Here is a 17,680-nt window from a genome sequence, read left to right as displayed (position 1 = left end):
AAGAAAAACAGAAACAAAAGAAAACCCTGATCTAATTCAAAGAAAAAACACTGCTGTCAAGATGAATTCCAAGTAATCCTAAAAATGACTGTTATGTTTGATTGATGATGCTGATACATTTTTCATTCTTAATTTCAATAATGAATATTTCCGAAGAAGAACTAAGAGCAAAGTTGCCCACAGAACAGAGTTATTATGGGTTGTGCTGATTTTGTTTCTATCAACAGTGCCTTGTAAGTTCCATCAGGTTTCCCACAAGCAGGCTGTCAGTTTAGGCACCAGTTAGCTGTTTGTAGAGGTATCAGAAGCTGAGTAAACCCTGGGCTGGTTAGCTCATGCCAATGCCCGTGTTACCACGACTAGTTGGCAGTAACATCATTAAAGCTATTACGGGCATATTTACACTGTGATTCAGTTACAGCAGCCTACAGTGTAGACATAACGAGCCGTACTTGAGAGAAACCCCATTACCAATCCGTTAGCTTCATTTTATTAGCTTCAGTGCAGCAGATATGGGAAATGACCAAGATAGAGCACAATTCAGCAGTCACTTGGTACATTGACAGGAATGAGTTCACAAGGCTGAAGTATATTTTTGACTGGCAAGTAAGTGCCTGCATCCTAATAGGAGCTAACTGGAAGTTGGTGGTACATCCCAGCAGACAGAGAAGAACAAGTCTGAAGACAGCAATCACAGCCTTTGCGGCCTTCAAAACAGAGATCTGTGCAGCACACTGTCCTTGCCAGAGCAAAGGGAAATTCAGCTCTCAGTTTGGTACTCCTTTATTTCTCATCAGTGATTAATCCAGTGTTAAAAACCAGAGCTTTTAATCTGCAGAAACACACTGGTCAGCCACTTACAGAACAAACCAACCTGAGTGGTCCACCCCCAAGTCGTGAGTCGTGAGGTCTTTCCACTTTTGTACTTTGTTACTGCTATTAATGCTAATAAATGCATTACAGTGAACTCATGGATAAATTCTGGAGTTTCTCATGACCTCTTACCTCCTCAGCTGGTCTTGTGTTGCATAAAATCAGTGCAAGGATGAATAAGACTACATATACAAATCTTCTCAGGGGGAAAGATGGCCCTGTTTTGGGCTCCAAGAAAAATCAGGATCATTTCATACTCCTTAATGAGGACATCAGCCAAAAGCAAAAACTATTACAAAACCCAAAATCCTCAAACCTTACCCACAAAGCTTAACTATAAAGCTACTGGGGGCAGACAAGCAGAGACGACTCAGCACAGGCTTTGCTTTAGAATTATGTGAGTAAAAATATTTCACTTTTTATAAAAAAATGTGAAAATTCATGTGTGAAAGTGTGACTCCTGTGAAGCAGAAGACACTGAGACCACTGAGTTCAGCAAGCCAGGACTCCTGCCACATCCAGGCATATCAGGCGTGGCGGGCAGCTCTGTGGGGAGCTTTCCCCATCCAGGAGAGGTGAGAAAACATTATTAGTGTGAGAGAAGCTGTAGGAGGGCTCAGCTCATCAGGTAATGGTGCTCTGTAACAAACAGATTATAAATAACACAATAAAAAAATCACTTTTTGGTTCTAGGATCACACTTGCACTTGGCCCGGAAGCCACTCTGAAAGGGACAGTCCTACGCTGAGCTACTAACCATGTGGAACAACACGGGGGTTTTCTCTGCCATGGGCTGCTTTCCAGTAACTGACTGCTGAGGCTGCAACCTCTCCAGCTGCTCCTGGAATCTTTGTCTCCTCTGTCTCTCTGTCAGCTGTTCTTCCTTTTGGGATAGTGCTGTCTTACTTTCTTCTGTCCTGTAAAAATATACAGATTCTACTTCACTTAAGCTCTTCACTTGAGAGAAAAAGCACCTTCTTCATCTGTTTGCATTTCTTTTTCTCTTATATATATACCATATACTTGAGGGTGAATCATGGCATGAAAAGCTGAAATAGATCTAGAAAGCGCTTATGGTGTTTGTGGGGGGACACAAGAACTTGTCACAGGTTGAAATCATGCCTCTGAAAAAAAAAAACCAAAAGAAAGGAGCAGACCTCAAACCTCTGACAAGTGGTGATGACCTGTTTGGAGAGCAGAACTCCATTAAGCAGAGGCATTCATGATGTCTCACTCCCTGCCCCACACCAAAATTCCCAGTCTAACTCCATTCCCTTTCCTATCTTCTATAACACAGTGAAAAGTTTCCCCTAACCTCAGGCCTACCATCTTTCTATAAGACATCTTGATGTCTGCAGAAAGATTTCATCTGCCATCTCCATGGCAAATATTAAGTTAAATTGCTTCTCAATTCTTCAAGCCCCATCAATAATTAGAACAGCAAGAAAGAAAACTAAAATTTGTTAAAACCCTTGTAAGCTATTACTCAGCAACAATAAATAACCCAGATTCCTGCCAAACCGTGCTCTGCCATCTACATGGCAGGCTAGCAGGGAGACAAGAAGTTTTACAGAACTGATGGAAGCAATGAGCTTTAATGTCAGGAATTCCACAGAGGCAAACCCTGCAACCAACGATCTGCCATTTAAACCAGGTACACAGGAGTGCTGGAGTGCCCACGTGGCAGGGCAGGCCACCGCTTAATATGAAAAAAAGTCATAATCTCCAGAGCAGGCAGGTTCTAATTCTATCAAAGGCTCATATGTCAAAGTCAAAAAGTTAAATTTCACTCTGAAAATAGCAGGCAGAATATAACCTTTGAGAAGTCAGGATAACGGAGCTCTCGCAAGCAGTTGGGCATAAGGCAACCACCTGATTTCACTTTAAAATTAGAGTTTATGCAGAACGCACAACATTAAACTGAGCCCAAGGAGGTGGGGACCCTCTGCTTCCTCAATCAATGCTGTTCTTATTTCGTGTGTGTGATACCTTGGCAGTTCAGTGGCAGATAGAGGACACTCTGGAGCATTTCCTGAATGTTGAACCTTCTCAATTTCCGTGCTGTTTTCTTTCTCTATGGCAGCTTCACTACCCCCAAGGCTTGACAAGGAGGTATTTTTTTCCTCTGGTTTCAATCCCATCAGTTTCCTGGGAATCATCTTATTTGTCTCTTGTCTCACTTTAAAATGTTGGGTTTGTCTTATTTTAGAGGAATCTATCTCTTCCAAACTTTCTGAATCCTGTTTTGTGCCTTCAGGGGTTTCAGCCAGGGTAGATGGCTTATGAAGAAGCCCTGAGGCTTCTTTATGGGCTGTACGGAGTTGTTGCAGTAGGAAGCTTTTTGCTGAGCAGTTCCTCCTGTGAAGAAAATAAAAACCTGATTTAATCAAGATAAAGCATTATATGAATAAATTCAAACTCAAGGAACCTCTTATATGAGAGACAGCTCAAAACTGGGCATCTACACCCACAGTAACTACTGTTAGGAGCACCAGCACACAGGCAACACATAAAACGCTACAGTGACAGAATATGAGACCCATCTTACTGGCAATTTACTGAGCTTTCCTGCATTTCAGGCACAAAGCCCACCTAGTAGAAGAGCTCTGAGCAAACATAACGCTGGCATGGAAATCAGTCTACAAATTCTTGTCCCCTTTGGATACAGAGGCTGGGATTCAAATACATAAAGAAGTCCTTCTAATAATTATTAGGATTTTTGAGTATTTGGCTTAGTTTGATCTGTGTCTCCTCCAGGTTAATGAGGCTGCGAAACTGCCAGCAACCATGACACTGGAATAGTACTCTGTTCCGAAAGGTCCTGTCATGACATCACGGGTGGGTGTGGTTATTTTGTCCTGCAGTTCCAATGAGGAGTCTCCCAGGTCAGCCGCTACAGGAAGGCTGCCATCAACTGTAGCTCATCTGGTGACTCTGAGCAAATAACATACCTTATATTAGGGGTAGCTGAAAGTACACAGATTGAGCAACAGATCATTTGATTTGGAAATTAATGATGCCATTAGGTAGTGTGTATGAGCACATAGCACTGTACCACTGTACTTATCTAAAGTAAACCTATGCTTAAGGACCCTTTCTCCCTAAGGATCTCGTATCTCCTGCCAGTATCCAGCATCATCACATTAACCTTTAACATTGATGACTTGACTACTGAGGAGCATGGCAATTTTAGGAAAGCACCATGTACTGGAGAACAGCCTTCTGGTAACGCGCCAGAGATGGCACTGACTCCCTGTGCGCTCCAGGGATAAACCAACTGCATATCTTCTGGGCTAAGCGCCTGGAGATCAAGACAGCTAACCCTCCAAGGTCCTAATACGTAGGTAGATTGTACTGCAGAATATTTAGCCCTGCTTGCTAATTCAATTGAGGTAAGAGTGAAACTGCATTGACCCCTCATGAATGAGATCAGAATCTTGCCCGACTTTGTAAGGTGGGACAGAGACCACAAGACCTTCTTATTTAGAAAAAGAACTAAACAATGTTTACCATGCATTTCATTTGTGTTTCTTTCCCCTCTTCCTCTCCCCTCCAATTTAGGAGGACTGAAAGCATCCCAACTCACAAAATGCATTCAATATTCTCTTTAAATCAACATCCATTCTGGCCTATTTTATTCTTTCTAAAAATAAAAGTTTGTCTGTACCAACTCTCTACAATAATTTCACAGTTTGTTTCTGAGTCATTGAAAAGTTCTCACGTCACTCAAACATGTCTGCAGAAAGAGTGAGGTTTCCCAGCCATGCAGCTCTACTCTAGTTGTCTTTCAAGCCGTTTCCATGCAGGTGCTACACTGCCTCAAGGATCAACAACTATTTTCAAGCTGTGGTGTCTCTACCATGCAACAGAAAAGAGTGATTTCCTGGGGCCAGATTGAAACACTGTCATTACTTTGTGGCTTTTTTGCCACAAAGACCAGGAACAGAAATATTTCCGTACAGGAGCTCTCACTCTAATCATTCTTAGGCCAATTATTTTAGTTTCAGAAAAAATGAACATCGTATCATTTGAAGTAGGGTCCTGGTAAAGAATCTTACATTCTCCTTTCTGTTTCATCCTGAGTTGTCATTGTCTCTTCTTCTTCACTGGAGCTGTCGCTTGGACTATGAAACAAATAAGACAGTATTTGTTCACTCCATTCCAACTGGGTGTTGGCTTTTCGTCATTTCTAGGACGCAGATTTAGAACCATTATGAAAAAGGGAGACATCCTTTCAGGGAAGATCCCCAGGGAGGGTGGATAGTTTTTCACAGTATTATTCTAGCAAAAGAAAGTGACTACATCAAAACGTGTTAGCTGTTCATTAATTATTAGCTGTTCATCAACTACAAGGTTTCTTCTGGCGACTGTTTTCTTCAACCCCTTGCTGCAGCGAATATGCATCCTGAGAAAGGAGCACCCAGCTACCTCAGACACCATTAGCTCTAGGGGAAAGGACGTTTAACGGAACCTGCAGCAGATTAAGAAGAATTTGGCCTCCCATCATCAACGATATAAGGGCCTCTGATCACACTATTGAAGTTATATTTCACAAGCCTGAGATGCAGAGAGAAGGTTCCCGTTTCCTATATTTTGTTACTTACTTCTCACTAACAATAAAGCCAGAATTTACCTTTGTTTCTCATCAGGGAATGGTACTGACTTCTGTAGTTTAGCACCCCTTAAATCAGAGTACATGGTTACAGGCTCTGAGAGGCGTAATCTCGCTGTGTCCACCCTCAGAGAACTCTGTGAAGCTGATGATAGCAAGGCAACATCCCTAAGAATAGAAAACACTGTTTCAGCATGTCCTCTGCCTTATCCAGACGAGAAGTCCTGCAGGGTGTGGATTATGATCAAAATTGGATTGTAAAAGGAGCTTTGTGCCTGGCTACCATACAGATTCAAACTCTGCTTCTGCCTACTATCCGCCACCTTACAAAGTCGACCCCAAAGACTCAGCTTCATCAGAGGAACACAGATCACAGGCATTATGGTGAGGGATATTAGTTCTTAAAAACTGACAACGTCAAATTGTTCTGTAGAACAAAGGCAGGCAGTTATGGTACCAAAGAGTTTACAACTGTTAAGAGCCCAGTGTCAATCAGTAGAAACAAGTCCCCTTTCCTCTCTGCCTCCTTTGGCAATTCTATTTTATCCTTCAGAGCAAATCGTCTTCATGGCTCTCCCTGCTCTGGAAAAGTATCCTCGTTGCACCCTCTCCTTCAGAGGCTCATTTTCCTTTGCTTCCTTTGTGCTTCCACCATTGACACTGCTCATTCTGGACAGGCTGGAAATTCATTTTTTCACACAGAACCCTCCAAGATGCACCAACATCTCCACTGACACCTACAAAAAACTCATCCTGCATACCTTAGCTAAACTGAGGTACCAGTAACAGAAACTGGGACTCTAGGTGACAAAAAAGTGTGGCCACGCTACCCTGCTTATCATTTGTAAGTCCTATTTTCCTGCCTTTTCCAGTTGTCCCAAGTGTCTGGTAAGGTCTAGACAAAGGTGGTGGCTGATGAAGAACACTAAGGTGGCAGGATACTGACTGTTTATCATCAAATGTACATGAATGACTGAGTCTTAGTTTTCCCCTTTAACAGCATATTCCAACTATGATACCAGCTTTCCGCAGATGCTCCAGAGCAAGAACCAACAGAACATGAGTTTCCAGGTATCCATACTGCCACCCATGATTATCTACTGTATAGGACAGAAAAGGACCTACTTCTTACTCTCCTGCTGTTCTTGAAAGGAGGAAAGCTTGGCTGATGGCCTCCTGCAGCGTGGAGACTCTGTCCTGGCACACAGCTCTTCCAGCTGTTCCATGAGCTGATTTTCAGATGTGCTCCTGAAGGTCTCTATGGAAGAACAACAAAAAGAATCACCAGCTGTGGTCTCCTACAGTGGGATCATCCAAAACAGCCCCTCCCCATTTTCACATTGTCCCTTTCCCTATAGACTGGCAGAAGGAGAAGGATAATTACAGCATTGTCATCTAGCTCTGGCTCACTTCAAACCTTCCTCCATCTTAGGCCACGACAGCATACAAAGCACTGGTTTCAAGCTACAGAAGCAAGATGAAATCTTGAGAGAAGCTAATTAATTACTTTTTTTTTTTTACAGAGGCATTAAAAAAAAATTATGATTTCAACATTCAAAATGATACTGCAGGGAATGACTAAAAACCAGGAATCTGAGTTCTATTTACCATGATCTGCTGAGGAAAAAGCCACTTCTGCATGAGCGTTATCTTTCTCCTGCTCCACCTTCTCAAGAATCTTGTCTAGATCCCATTTCTGCATATCCTGAAAGATGACAGCCAAAGTGTGATGGAAAATTCACTCCCAAAAGACTGCTACAAAAGAAAATTTCCGTTGACTCACATTCTTTGTAGTAACTCCATCAGGTCTTTCCACCATGTGTAAATACAGCATGGAAGTTCACCTCATCTCCAGTCCCATGCCACATCCACTTGCCAGTAGATGAACTGGTGTGTCACTTTGGACACAGTTGCTTCATCCTGAGCCTCAACAACCAGGACGACTAATAAAGGGATATTTACTGTTCGAATACCGCTTGCCTCACGTCATTGCCAAGGCACTGCACATCCAGCATAGGCAACTGCAGCATAATTACTAAGAGAACCAGTGAAGGATTAACCAGTGTTCATTCAAGTACAGCAAAGGTAGAGCACCTTCTCCTTCCACACATAAAACTGTGAAGCCTAAAAGAAGTTTCTAGAATGGAGTGAAATGACAGCTCCTTAAAAGGAGGAGCATGAGTCCATCCTGACCCATACTCCTGCTGTCCTCCACAGGGCTCAGTCTTCCACATGCATTCATATGCTGAAGTCTCTTTCCAACAGCGTCTATCTCCCTTCGTTCCTCAACCCACTAGTGGTATCGGATCCCCGTGTATTTTATTTCCCTCCTGCCATCCCTCCAAGTACCCTTCCTTACCCTTTCACCATCTCAAGAAGACAATGCCCCCAGCTACCCTGTCAGCTTCCTCTTAGCAGTTCCACAAGGAATGCATTCACTGCGTCTCTTTGGACAGTGCCTCTCTCTAGCTGCTTCATGCACTCTTGCTGAGTTGTTTACTCTGAGAAGCATGAACCCTTTTTATATCTGCAGAGAAAACCACTCAAGACAATAAAACAGACTAAAAGATGGCCTGCTACAAGACCAAGTATGCACATTCCAATACTGAATAACACCAAGAACTTCTTACTGACATGACAAGAGAAGGCCTTTCAACTTTTCAGTTCTTTGAGATAAAGCCCACAGCTTTTTCCACCTCCTTCCACCTTCTGACCAGGGCAGAACCCCATTCCTCTAGGTACAGTCAGTATCAGCTGCCCTCTCACAGCCGCTTATCCCACAGCAGTGACAGGATCATCAATGCTGTTACTGTGAATCACACACACACCGGCTGAGGATACGCTCGCACAGCACACTGCAGATTAGGTATGAGGATGACTCTGCAATGACAAAACTTCACATGCATTTAAAGCACTGACTGATTTCCCCTCTGAATATTATTTAAAATGAAAGTTTTAATTAAAAACATCCACATCCATCTGAAATATCATCACCAGAACTTAGAAGTACACGTGATTTTCTTTTTCAAGGTGTGATTGTCATTTCTGACAATCATGTCACAACTGCAACCAACATGCATTTCACATAGAAGCAGAAGCAGCCTCCAAAACATGCAGTTTCACCTTGTAAAAACCTCTGTCACCTGCCCCTCCCATTTAAGAGAAGATTCTCAGTCTTTCCAGAGCAATAAATCCTCACGCATACCTGAAGTATGATAAGATCTACTCTAAAATTATAAGCTGCAGCTAATGAAAGGCAAAAGCCTGCTGAGAGTCACAGGCTGAAGTCTCTCAAACCAACACTGGCTCAGTAGTGTCATTGAGATATATTGTCTGGGAGAGCGAAGAATGACAGAGCTGAGCTCACTCAATGAGAATCACGTCACAGGGCCATTCTATCAAACAGCTTGAAGGGAACAACAATGCATGTATCTGCTTTAATTACCATGTAGTCAATACTAAGATGCTTTTTCAATAACAGTGCTTAAATACAAGCCATTAGAATGAAAAGATCAAACTACCATCTAACTTGCAGTACTAAGGCTTTATCCTCCTAACCTTTAACAGGAACAGCAGTGCTGTTAAGGCACTGTATGAGCACAGAAGAAAAAGAAATGAAGATTTGCACAGTCCCAGTTCTAACACAGAAAGGGACATAAATGTACTTTACGAAAAAAAAAAATCAAATGAACTGATATGATTAGAATTGAACTGGATGATCTTTAAGGTCCCTTCCAATGCAAACCATTCTATGATTCTATGATTAATTTTAACAACTTTACTTCACATAAATTGAGGTACCTTGCTGAGCCAGGAAGTAACAACCAGCTCTCAAATCTTAACACTTACACCACGCACACAAAGGACACAGCTTTGGCCTCACTTTATGAAAGGGAGAATACACTGAGCTGGTTTTCAAACTCACTCAAAGGCGTTGGACTTCAGTTCACTGAAGTCAGTGATATTAAACAGGATCTGAAGGCAAAGTCATGTCTCCTGAATAAACAGAGCAACTGACTTACAAGAAGTGAGATGAGAACTAGACCTGGAACCATTTGAAAACAACCCCTCCTCCGATAATGGCATGAGTAAATGATGCAGCACAATTAAAGAAACAAAAACCAGGCAAGCACCTGCATTCCTTGCCTACACCAGAACTGCTCTAACAGCAAAAATATTTATTTTTGTGAATGTGGATGGAAGGGAAAGGGAACACCTGTACTCTGATTCTCTAGAAGGTTTTGAACAGAAATAAATACCAGGTTCATGTTCAGTGCTGATTAAGTCCTAATGATTTTAAAAATCAATACAGGAAGCAGAGCTCTGTAATTACAGCTCTGAAGTGAACAACCTCTCCATGCCAGGGCCACTTACAGGTTAACACACACAAGTTGGTCATCTCACAGACCTCAGCACCCGCCTCAGGTTGAAGAGACTTCAGGTGACCCTAATCACAGCCTCCTCTCACCTCCAGCGTTACCACAGTGCTACAGGAAAGACAAGATGCTGGAACGCCAGAAAGGTCGCTTTTAATGGGAAGCCTGCCTGGAAAGAGAAGAGATCCCTGTCCTTCCAGGGACAGATGTTGTGGCTGGCTTTCCTGAATAAGACCATGAATGATGCTGGTAACCCATGGTAAACCAAATAAACCCCAAATTCAGGACAACAATGAAAGTAGCAAAGAACACCAGTGTGTGAGGATTCAACATTGCAGTTCTTTATTTCAGCAGGATTCTGCAAGCAATGCACTGTGTCCTCTATCCCAAAACCTCACATTTGGGCTACCTACCTGCAATGACAAATGGGTTGGTTCTAGAAGATGATGAGCTGAGGAGGTTTCTTTCTTAGCAATTCTTTCTTGAATATTGCTAATTCCATGAGGCTTGACATCTAGGCCTGGGTGGCCCAGTGTTGGCTCAAGGATTATTTTGGAGAGTATCTTTGTCTCTATCAGCTTTCTTCTCTCTTTTTTGACTCTTTTACTGTCTAGCTCTTCCACAGACAATGATGGATTAAGCCAAGAGATGCCTCTTTCCTTGCCTGGTTCTTTCTCTTCAAGGTCATCTGTGCAATGTGCAAGAGACTCTTCAAGAACAGCTCCCTTTTGGCTTGGAAATTTTTCACCGAGGCTGGCAAGATTGGAAGTCTCATCTCTACGCATTCGTACATCTTTGTTTGCAATAACTTGGGCACCATCTCTTTTTTTCTGAAAGCCAAAACTTTCCACATCTCCCTTCCATGTCTTCAATGGGTGTCTTTCTGTTTCCTGGGTTTGCTGCAGGTAGAGAAAATACACACACGCAGAAAGTCACATTTCCCTAAGCTTTAGAAGCTGGTAGTAAACCAAAACAAAGTAACCACCAGACAACAGCTCCAATTCAGTCACCATCTGGTAACAGTACACACCATAACCACCATGGAAATCAGTAAGACTGCTTAATTTCCAGAGACTAACTTCAGGAAGCGCTAAACATCCATGAAATTAATTTTCCCTATATGTGCTCACCATATGAGATTTCTCACATCAGGAAAAACAACTGGGAAAAACAGCACAATGTTAGCCTTGCCATGATGGAATGGTAGGGTCAGCCGGCTTCTCTTCCAGCTTCCTATGGTGGCTAATCTTCAGCACTGCTGAAACAATGCAATCATTTATTGCAGAGGAGCCGTTCAAGGGATAAACTTCATAGTCCTCCGCCTTAGTTAGGTGTAAGAGTCCTAATTCCACATTTCTCGGTACATAAAATGGTGGCTTAAACTATTTCAAACCCCCAAAAATTTAAGGGTCACTGCACAGCGTTACTGTTAGTGCACAGGAAAAGAAACAGTGAAAGGACAACAGTAAAAACTGCAAGGAGATGTGACAAAAAGGGTCTATAGCCTCAAGAGCAGAAAAAGCTTAAAAAGGTCATTATATAAAGAGAAAGAAAGATCTCTAATGGGAGAAAGTACTGGGGACTATGCTCTTCGATCACACAATTCAGTCAAACAAGTCAACAGCCACTGCCCACATTGGAGACAACCAGGAGAGGGAGGTTACGGAAGTACAGCCTGTATGCAACAGTTAAGAACCTGTCCATCTGAGTCTTCCAAGGAGAACTCCAACAGTTCTTCTGACAGGTCAGGAACTAAGTTTGGGTGTTCCCGCTGGAAGATGAAAAGCTCCCCGTCACTCTCACAGTCAGACTGCAAACAAAAGAAACGGAAATTAAATGAGAGCCTGCAACACTCACCTAAATATGTTTTTGGTGACAAATCCTACGTTGTCACCATTTGAGTGAAGTTCAGAGACAACAGTTTCCTCTGCAGTCACATCTTCCCTAGACAGCCTCACAGTCCAATGCTCAGCAGCCTCAGCTGTCTTATAGCGGCCCAACATTTCAGCAAGGCACAAAGGTAAAAACCACTTCAAACACTGAATTACCATGGAGGGTGATGAATAACATCCCTCCAAGAAAAGTGATGACAAGAGCAGGTAAGTTCTCTCACCCCAATTGATTCTTTGTACTACCTCGTTCACCACCACAGTGTAGCGAGAGCAGCTCCTAAGGAAATGGGAACTGGGAGGGGAAGCACACCAATGGAAAGAGCAGGAGAGGAGGAAGCAGGACAGACCAAGACAGTGACCAGGTTGAGTCAAGAATCCAGATCATAAGGCACTATTGAGGTGACGAGGCAGGTCAGAGATAAAGCCTGAAAGTCAATTCACAGGTGAAAGTCTGGACCAAACAGGACTTTATCCAGAAAGTAGTGCTCCTCCAATACAGCTCCAACAAAGACTGAAGGCCCAGAGCTGCTGGGCAAGTGGGCGAGAGCCCCAGCTGAAGCTGGGCAGGGCCATGAAGGCTTAGTACTGCAGTAAGGACCCTGACATTCACTATACAGAATGCAAGACAGTATCTATATTTGGCTGGACAGAGTTTACACAGCTTTGAAAATCTCTTTTCTGAACATAAGGTATGCATTTGGGATGAACTGTTATGCACAGACAGCAAAGTGAGATTAAGCACCTCCTCAGCAGTCAGGACACAAGTTTCCTGCTTGGCCCTTTGATTTGCAGGAGCACATTTTCAGCAACTCACACTGCGGAGAATTCTCTGCCTGGTGTAATTAATTTTTCCTAGCATGAAGCAAACCGCAACAGAACTTCTTTCCTCTTAATAAATTGCTCTTCAGGGTAATGAAAGCACTTTGGGGCATAAAACACATTTGTCAGTGCCATTTTTGAGTGCAGACACAGAGCACTTGGTGGTTACCAATCTCAGATGCGCAAATGTATCTTCACACAAGCGGACGGCACTTGGACAGGGGTGCAGCACTGCAACTGCAGGCTCAGCAGGCTATTGTTTCGCATTAAGCAGGACTGGGATTACACAAGCAGACCCTTTGAATGCAAATTAAGAGCAGCACTAACTGTGAAATAGATTGCCTCAGTTCCTTCAGCAGGAAATCTTTTCCACATGGAAGAGGAACAGAGAATTTTGAGATTGTTTTTAAGTAAACAAACGTTCAACGTGATTTAGAGTTACAGATTGGTGTCTGGCACCAAAGTACAAAGCTGCCTCTGTCTCAACCTTGCTGTACAACAAGAATGCCTAAAAATAACTTTGGAATGTCAAGCTTTAATCTATGCCATATAGACATGTATTAGTGGGCAGTGTGTGTGAGGAGGGGTGTTAAACAACTAAACCAGAATGTAGGTAGAGGGGAAGAGAGAAATAGTGAGGCAATAGAACTTGTCCAACTTGCTAGGCATAGAACCGGTTGCAGAAAACAAGTCATGGAGTCTGTATCTACACTTTATCCTCTAGATCACGCTGCTCCTAAAGACTGATTAATAGTAAGTAATAAATGCCCCATGGAAGCATTTCTGGCTCCTCCACATCGCACAGGGCTCTCTTTGTATCATTAAGGGCCACGTAAAAGTTAGAATAAAATAGATCCTTTAAGCGCTCAAAAACATCTTTTCAAGTATTTATATGTTTGAAAATGAAATATTCTGATTTGGACAAAAGACTGCTGATAATCAAGCCCTGAGACACGTTACCACCTTGGAAAAGTCGATGCCAGAGCTATCTTGGACTAGAGAGGCAGGCACTAAATTACTACAACCAGATTGATGTTGTTCTGTCAACAGAGATCTCCAGCAGCCTAGAGGCAGCCTGTCTCAGACACTAAGACCCAGCAAGTCAAACACCTGTAACGGTGAAGAATACTACACAATACCTACCAATCTTATGCTTTATATTAAAAGATTAGTGGCATTATGCTTCTTTGCAGATAGAATTGAAGCATAAAACAGCAGCATAGCTTGCAGGGAAATACAGACAGGGAAAAAAGCACAGTTCAGGATTGAAGTATCTGCCAAAAGCTTTTTCCAGTGGACCACAAAGTCTGCAGGAATATCACTTTCCTGTGACCCTCACATATAGAAAAATATGCCCATAGGCCTATCGTCTGGCAAGTACCTTATTGAAATGAACAGCACGACACTCTCAAGCATAAAACCTTACCATTTAATCTTAAATCAGCAGTATGAGTCTATCATATTGTATCTTTTACTGAACAAACCAAGAAAAATGCAGGTTCATTCTGCAAAATACCTGCTATCCTCCTCTTTCAAAACTACAAACGCTTATTATCTGCAGAAATCAGTCCGATTTTCAGGTTCCAAAGAACTCAGCGAGAGGAAATGGCAATTTAGATAGATAATACAGGAGGCTGTGGATTAACACATGGTGTTCCCATAGTCAGAACAAGTAGCCCATCAAGGATACCACACTCGCTGCTCAGCAATGCCAGGCTCGGGTGACCTTCTCTTGTTTTCCAGAGGTTTTTCTAAGTGACAGTGAGGAAAGGCTGAACCCAGTGCTTACTGTGGAGGCATCGGAGTCCAGAGACGGGAGCTGATCTCTCACTGCAGCAAGGATAGCTCCCCACTGAAATGTTCTGCCACCCTGAATAGGAGGTGCAGGAGGCTCATGTGGATGCTCTGGATGCTCTCTTTGCCCTTCTGAGGCCATCTGAACCGCTTCCCTTCAATCAAATGAGAGAGGAGTGTAAGCATACCTCACAGGAGAGCACAAGGGGCAACGTGAGTGCAAAGCAAGAACAAAGCACTCAGCGTCAGCAGAATTCTCAGCCCTCCCAGGGTTTTCACTGTCAACAGCAAATGATAAAATCTGCATTTTTGGAGTTGTTCCTTCCCACCTGAGTTCAGAGGGCTGAGATCTTTCTATTCTGCTCACCAGATGCACCTCTAATTGGGGCCATGCAAGAGGCAGCTCAGGCCTTCGCCAATAAAGCATTTTTGGGATTCTTGGCCAGCCTGACTTGCACCCGTATTCTCAGAAGAACATGCTCTGACCACCTGCGAGACGGGGAAGGTGCGCGGTGAAGGCAAGGCTGACACCTCTGCTCTCAGCTGGCCTTTCGTCCTCTTTCCTATTTGGCTCACGTTCCCATCCTCACTGCTCAAATTATAGATTAAATAATTTATGTTCACTTTTTGTCACTGGATCTGTATAAAAATAATTGAAAGGAGGCATTCCCTTGGATTCTGACCTCTCAAAATGTTTATAAACCATAGTCTTTTCTCATGTTTTCCTCCATCTACATGAGGAGCTGAAACAACACAATGGGAAATGGGACTGTCACTGTACTAACAAGGTAGATAATTGTTCCTCATGGAAAGGCTTTGCTTTTTACATTTTATGCATGGCTTCCTGGGGAATTAAATATGGGAGTAAATAATTTCTCCTTGTTAAGAAAGATTACGAGTTTGGTGACTGTATGTTGTTCAGCAGCGAAATAACTGTTCATATGATCACACTGTCACTGTTATTTCATAGAACCACAGAATGGTTTGGGTCAGAAAGGACCTTAAAGCCCATCCAGTCCCACCCCCTGCCATGGGGGTGACTCCCACTGGGTCAGAGGCTCCAAGCCCCATCCAACCTGGCCTGGAACCCCTCCAGGGATGGGGCAGCCACCACTGCTCTGGGCAACCTGGGCCAGGGCCTCCCCACCCTCACAGCAAAACATTTCTTCCTAAGTTCTCATCTCGAACTCTCCTCTTACAGCTTCAAAACTGTTGCCCCTCATCCTCTCCCTGCACTCCCTGATCCACAGCCCCTCTCCAGCTTTCCTGGAGCCCCTTTCAGCACTGGAAGCTGCTCTAAGGTTTCCTTGGAGCCTTCTCTTCTCCAGGATGAACAACCCCAACTGTCTCAGCCTGTCCTTGTATAGAAGGTGCTCCAGCCTTTGGATCATCTTCGTGGCCTCCTCTGGACTCACTCCAACGGATCCACATCCTCCCTGTGCCGAGGACTCCAGAACTGTACACAGGGCTCCGGGTAGGGTCTAACCAGAGCAGAGGGGCACCTCTCATTCCTGCAGGTGTTCAAGGTCAGGTTGGATGGAGCTTTGATCAACTGGATCCAGTAGGAGGTGTCCACCACTGGATGGGGGGCGGGGGGTGGAAATGGATGGGCTTTGAGGTCCTTTCCAACCCAAATCATTCTGTAATTCTCTGGGAACAGGCAATGCCCTGAGAACACAAAGTCCAGACTCGTTAAGGTGCTCCAGCACAACAGGTGCTTTCTGGACAGCTCAAGCCAAGAGGTGAAACCCAGCACCTTCTCACATCACCAGAGCTGACACCTCCTGATATCGAAAATGACAGCAATTGAACTGCCTAAGACTCGTTTTGTAGTTTTAGAAAGTGAGCATCCTTTATCAGCCTGGGCAGCACAAAGCAGTGATCTCCATCGTTCGTGTGCAGCGAGATGAGGGCTGGGGCAGAATGGATAAATTCTCCCAGAAATCTTATGCATATTCTATTGCTTTCTTAGGCTTAATTTTAATGTTATTGTGAACTTCACAACAGACGAATCTCTGCTAATTTGGAGCTTTGGCTCCAGCTTTGCCTGATTTTGTGTTTGAGAGAGGGAGAGGCTGCAAACAGAGGGGATTCCAGCAGCAGACACCTCTGATCAGCACAGATCTCACTGAATAGACGTTCTCATCGCCAAAGCATGAACAGTGTCTGCAAAAACACTGCTTGAAAGACACACTCTCAGAAAGACATTCTGTCTGACTTGCAGAGACTGCAATTACTCGGATGAAACCTAACTCTACTTTAGCTTAAATCAAAGATACTTCACTTTTTGTGATAGTAACTACTTCCTGTGTCACTCCTGTTGACAACGAAAGTGCTGGCGAATCAACTCTCCAAGACTCATTTTGGAGTTCTAGAACACGAGCATCCTTTATCAGCCTGGGCAACATAAGGGGTGATCTCCATAGAATGTGTGCAGTGAGACACATAGAATGGAGTAGAATAGATTTCCCATTCACATGTGTATAATTTTTCTCAGAAATCTTATGCATTTCTACTCCTTTACTAGGTTTAATTTTAATGCTATTATGAACTTCACAAGAGCCAAATCTCTGCTAACTTGGGGCTTCGCCTGACCTTGCGTTTGAGCGAGAAAAAGGCTGCAGAGGGCAATTCCAGCAGCAGACACCTCTGTTTGGCACAGATCACAATGAAAACAGACGTTCTCATTGCCAAAGCATGAACAGTGTGTGGGAAAACACTGCTTGGAAAGAACATGCCACAAAAAACATGCTCTCAGAGAGACATTCCGCCTTTCAAAAAATACAATTGCTCAGATGAAACCGAATTGTACTTTTGCTTAAATCAAAGCAATTGCATTTTCTGTGGCAGGAACTGCTTCTTGTACCACAGGCACAACCACAGCCTGAAGCAAACAGTGAAATGCTGCGAAGGTACAGGGGATGGCGGGGCACAACCCCCTGCTCTGGGGCAGCGCTGGGGACACTCACAGAATCACCAGGTTGGAAAAGACCTCTTGGATCATCGAGTCCAACCATTCCTATCTGCCACTAAACCATCTCCCTGAGCACCTCATCTACCTGTCTCTTAAATACCTCCAGACATGGGGACTCCACCCCCTCCCTGTGCAGCCTCTGCCAGGGCCTGATGACCTTTGCTGTGAAAATTTTTTCCCGATATGCAGTCTGACCCTTCCCTGGCGCAGCTTGAGGCCATTCCCTCTTGTCCTGTCCCTGTCACTGGGGAGAAGGGCCCAACACCCACATCACTACAACCTCCTCTCAGGTAGCTGTAGAGAGCAATAAGGTCTCCCCTCAGCCTCCTCTTCTCCAGGC

General features: G+C 43.7%; 1 protein-coding gene across 1 annotated transcript in view; it reads right to left on the bottom strand.

Moving 5' to 3' along the window:
• Nucleotides 1-17,680, bottom strand: part of DNAAF8 (dynein axonemal assembly factor 8) — a 100,813-nt gene that overhangs the window by 82,537 nt on the left and 596 nt on the right. The window contains exons 2-10 of the mRNA XM_054080871.1: nt 14,362-14,521; nt 11,558-11,671; nt 10,275-10,760; nt 7,094-7,190; nt 6,611-6,743; nt 5,507-5,653; nt 4,932-4,997; nt 2,863-3,231; nt 1,631-1,790 (exon numbers count right to left, since the gene is read on the bottom strand). Coding sequence (XP_053936846.1) covers nt 1,631-1,790; nt 2,863-3,231; nt 4,932-4,997; nt 5,507-5,653; nt 6,611-6,743; nt 7,094-7,190; nt 10,275-10,760; nt 11,558-11,671; nt 14,362-14,508 — 1,719 coding nt within the window. The 5' untranslated portion in view covers nt 14,509-14,521. The remainder of the gene's footprint in view (nt 1-1,630; nt 1,791-2,862; nt 3,232-4,931; nt 4,998-5,506; nt 5,654-6,610; nt 6,744-7,093; nt 7,191-10,274; nt 10,761-11,557; nt 11,672-14,361; nt 14,522-17,680) is intronic.

This window comes from Cuculus canorus, chromosome 15 (genome assembly GCF_017976375.1).
Source record: "Cuculus canorus isolate bCucCan1 chromosome 15, bCucCan1.pri, whole genome shotgun sequence".
NCBI lineage: Eukaryota > Metazoa > Chordata > Aves > Cuculiformes > Cuculidae > Cuculus > Cuculus canorus.
Note: the sequence above shows the minus strand (reverse complement) of the source record. Positions and strands in the feature narration are given on the sequence as shown.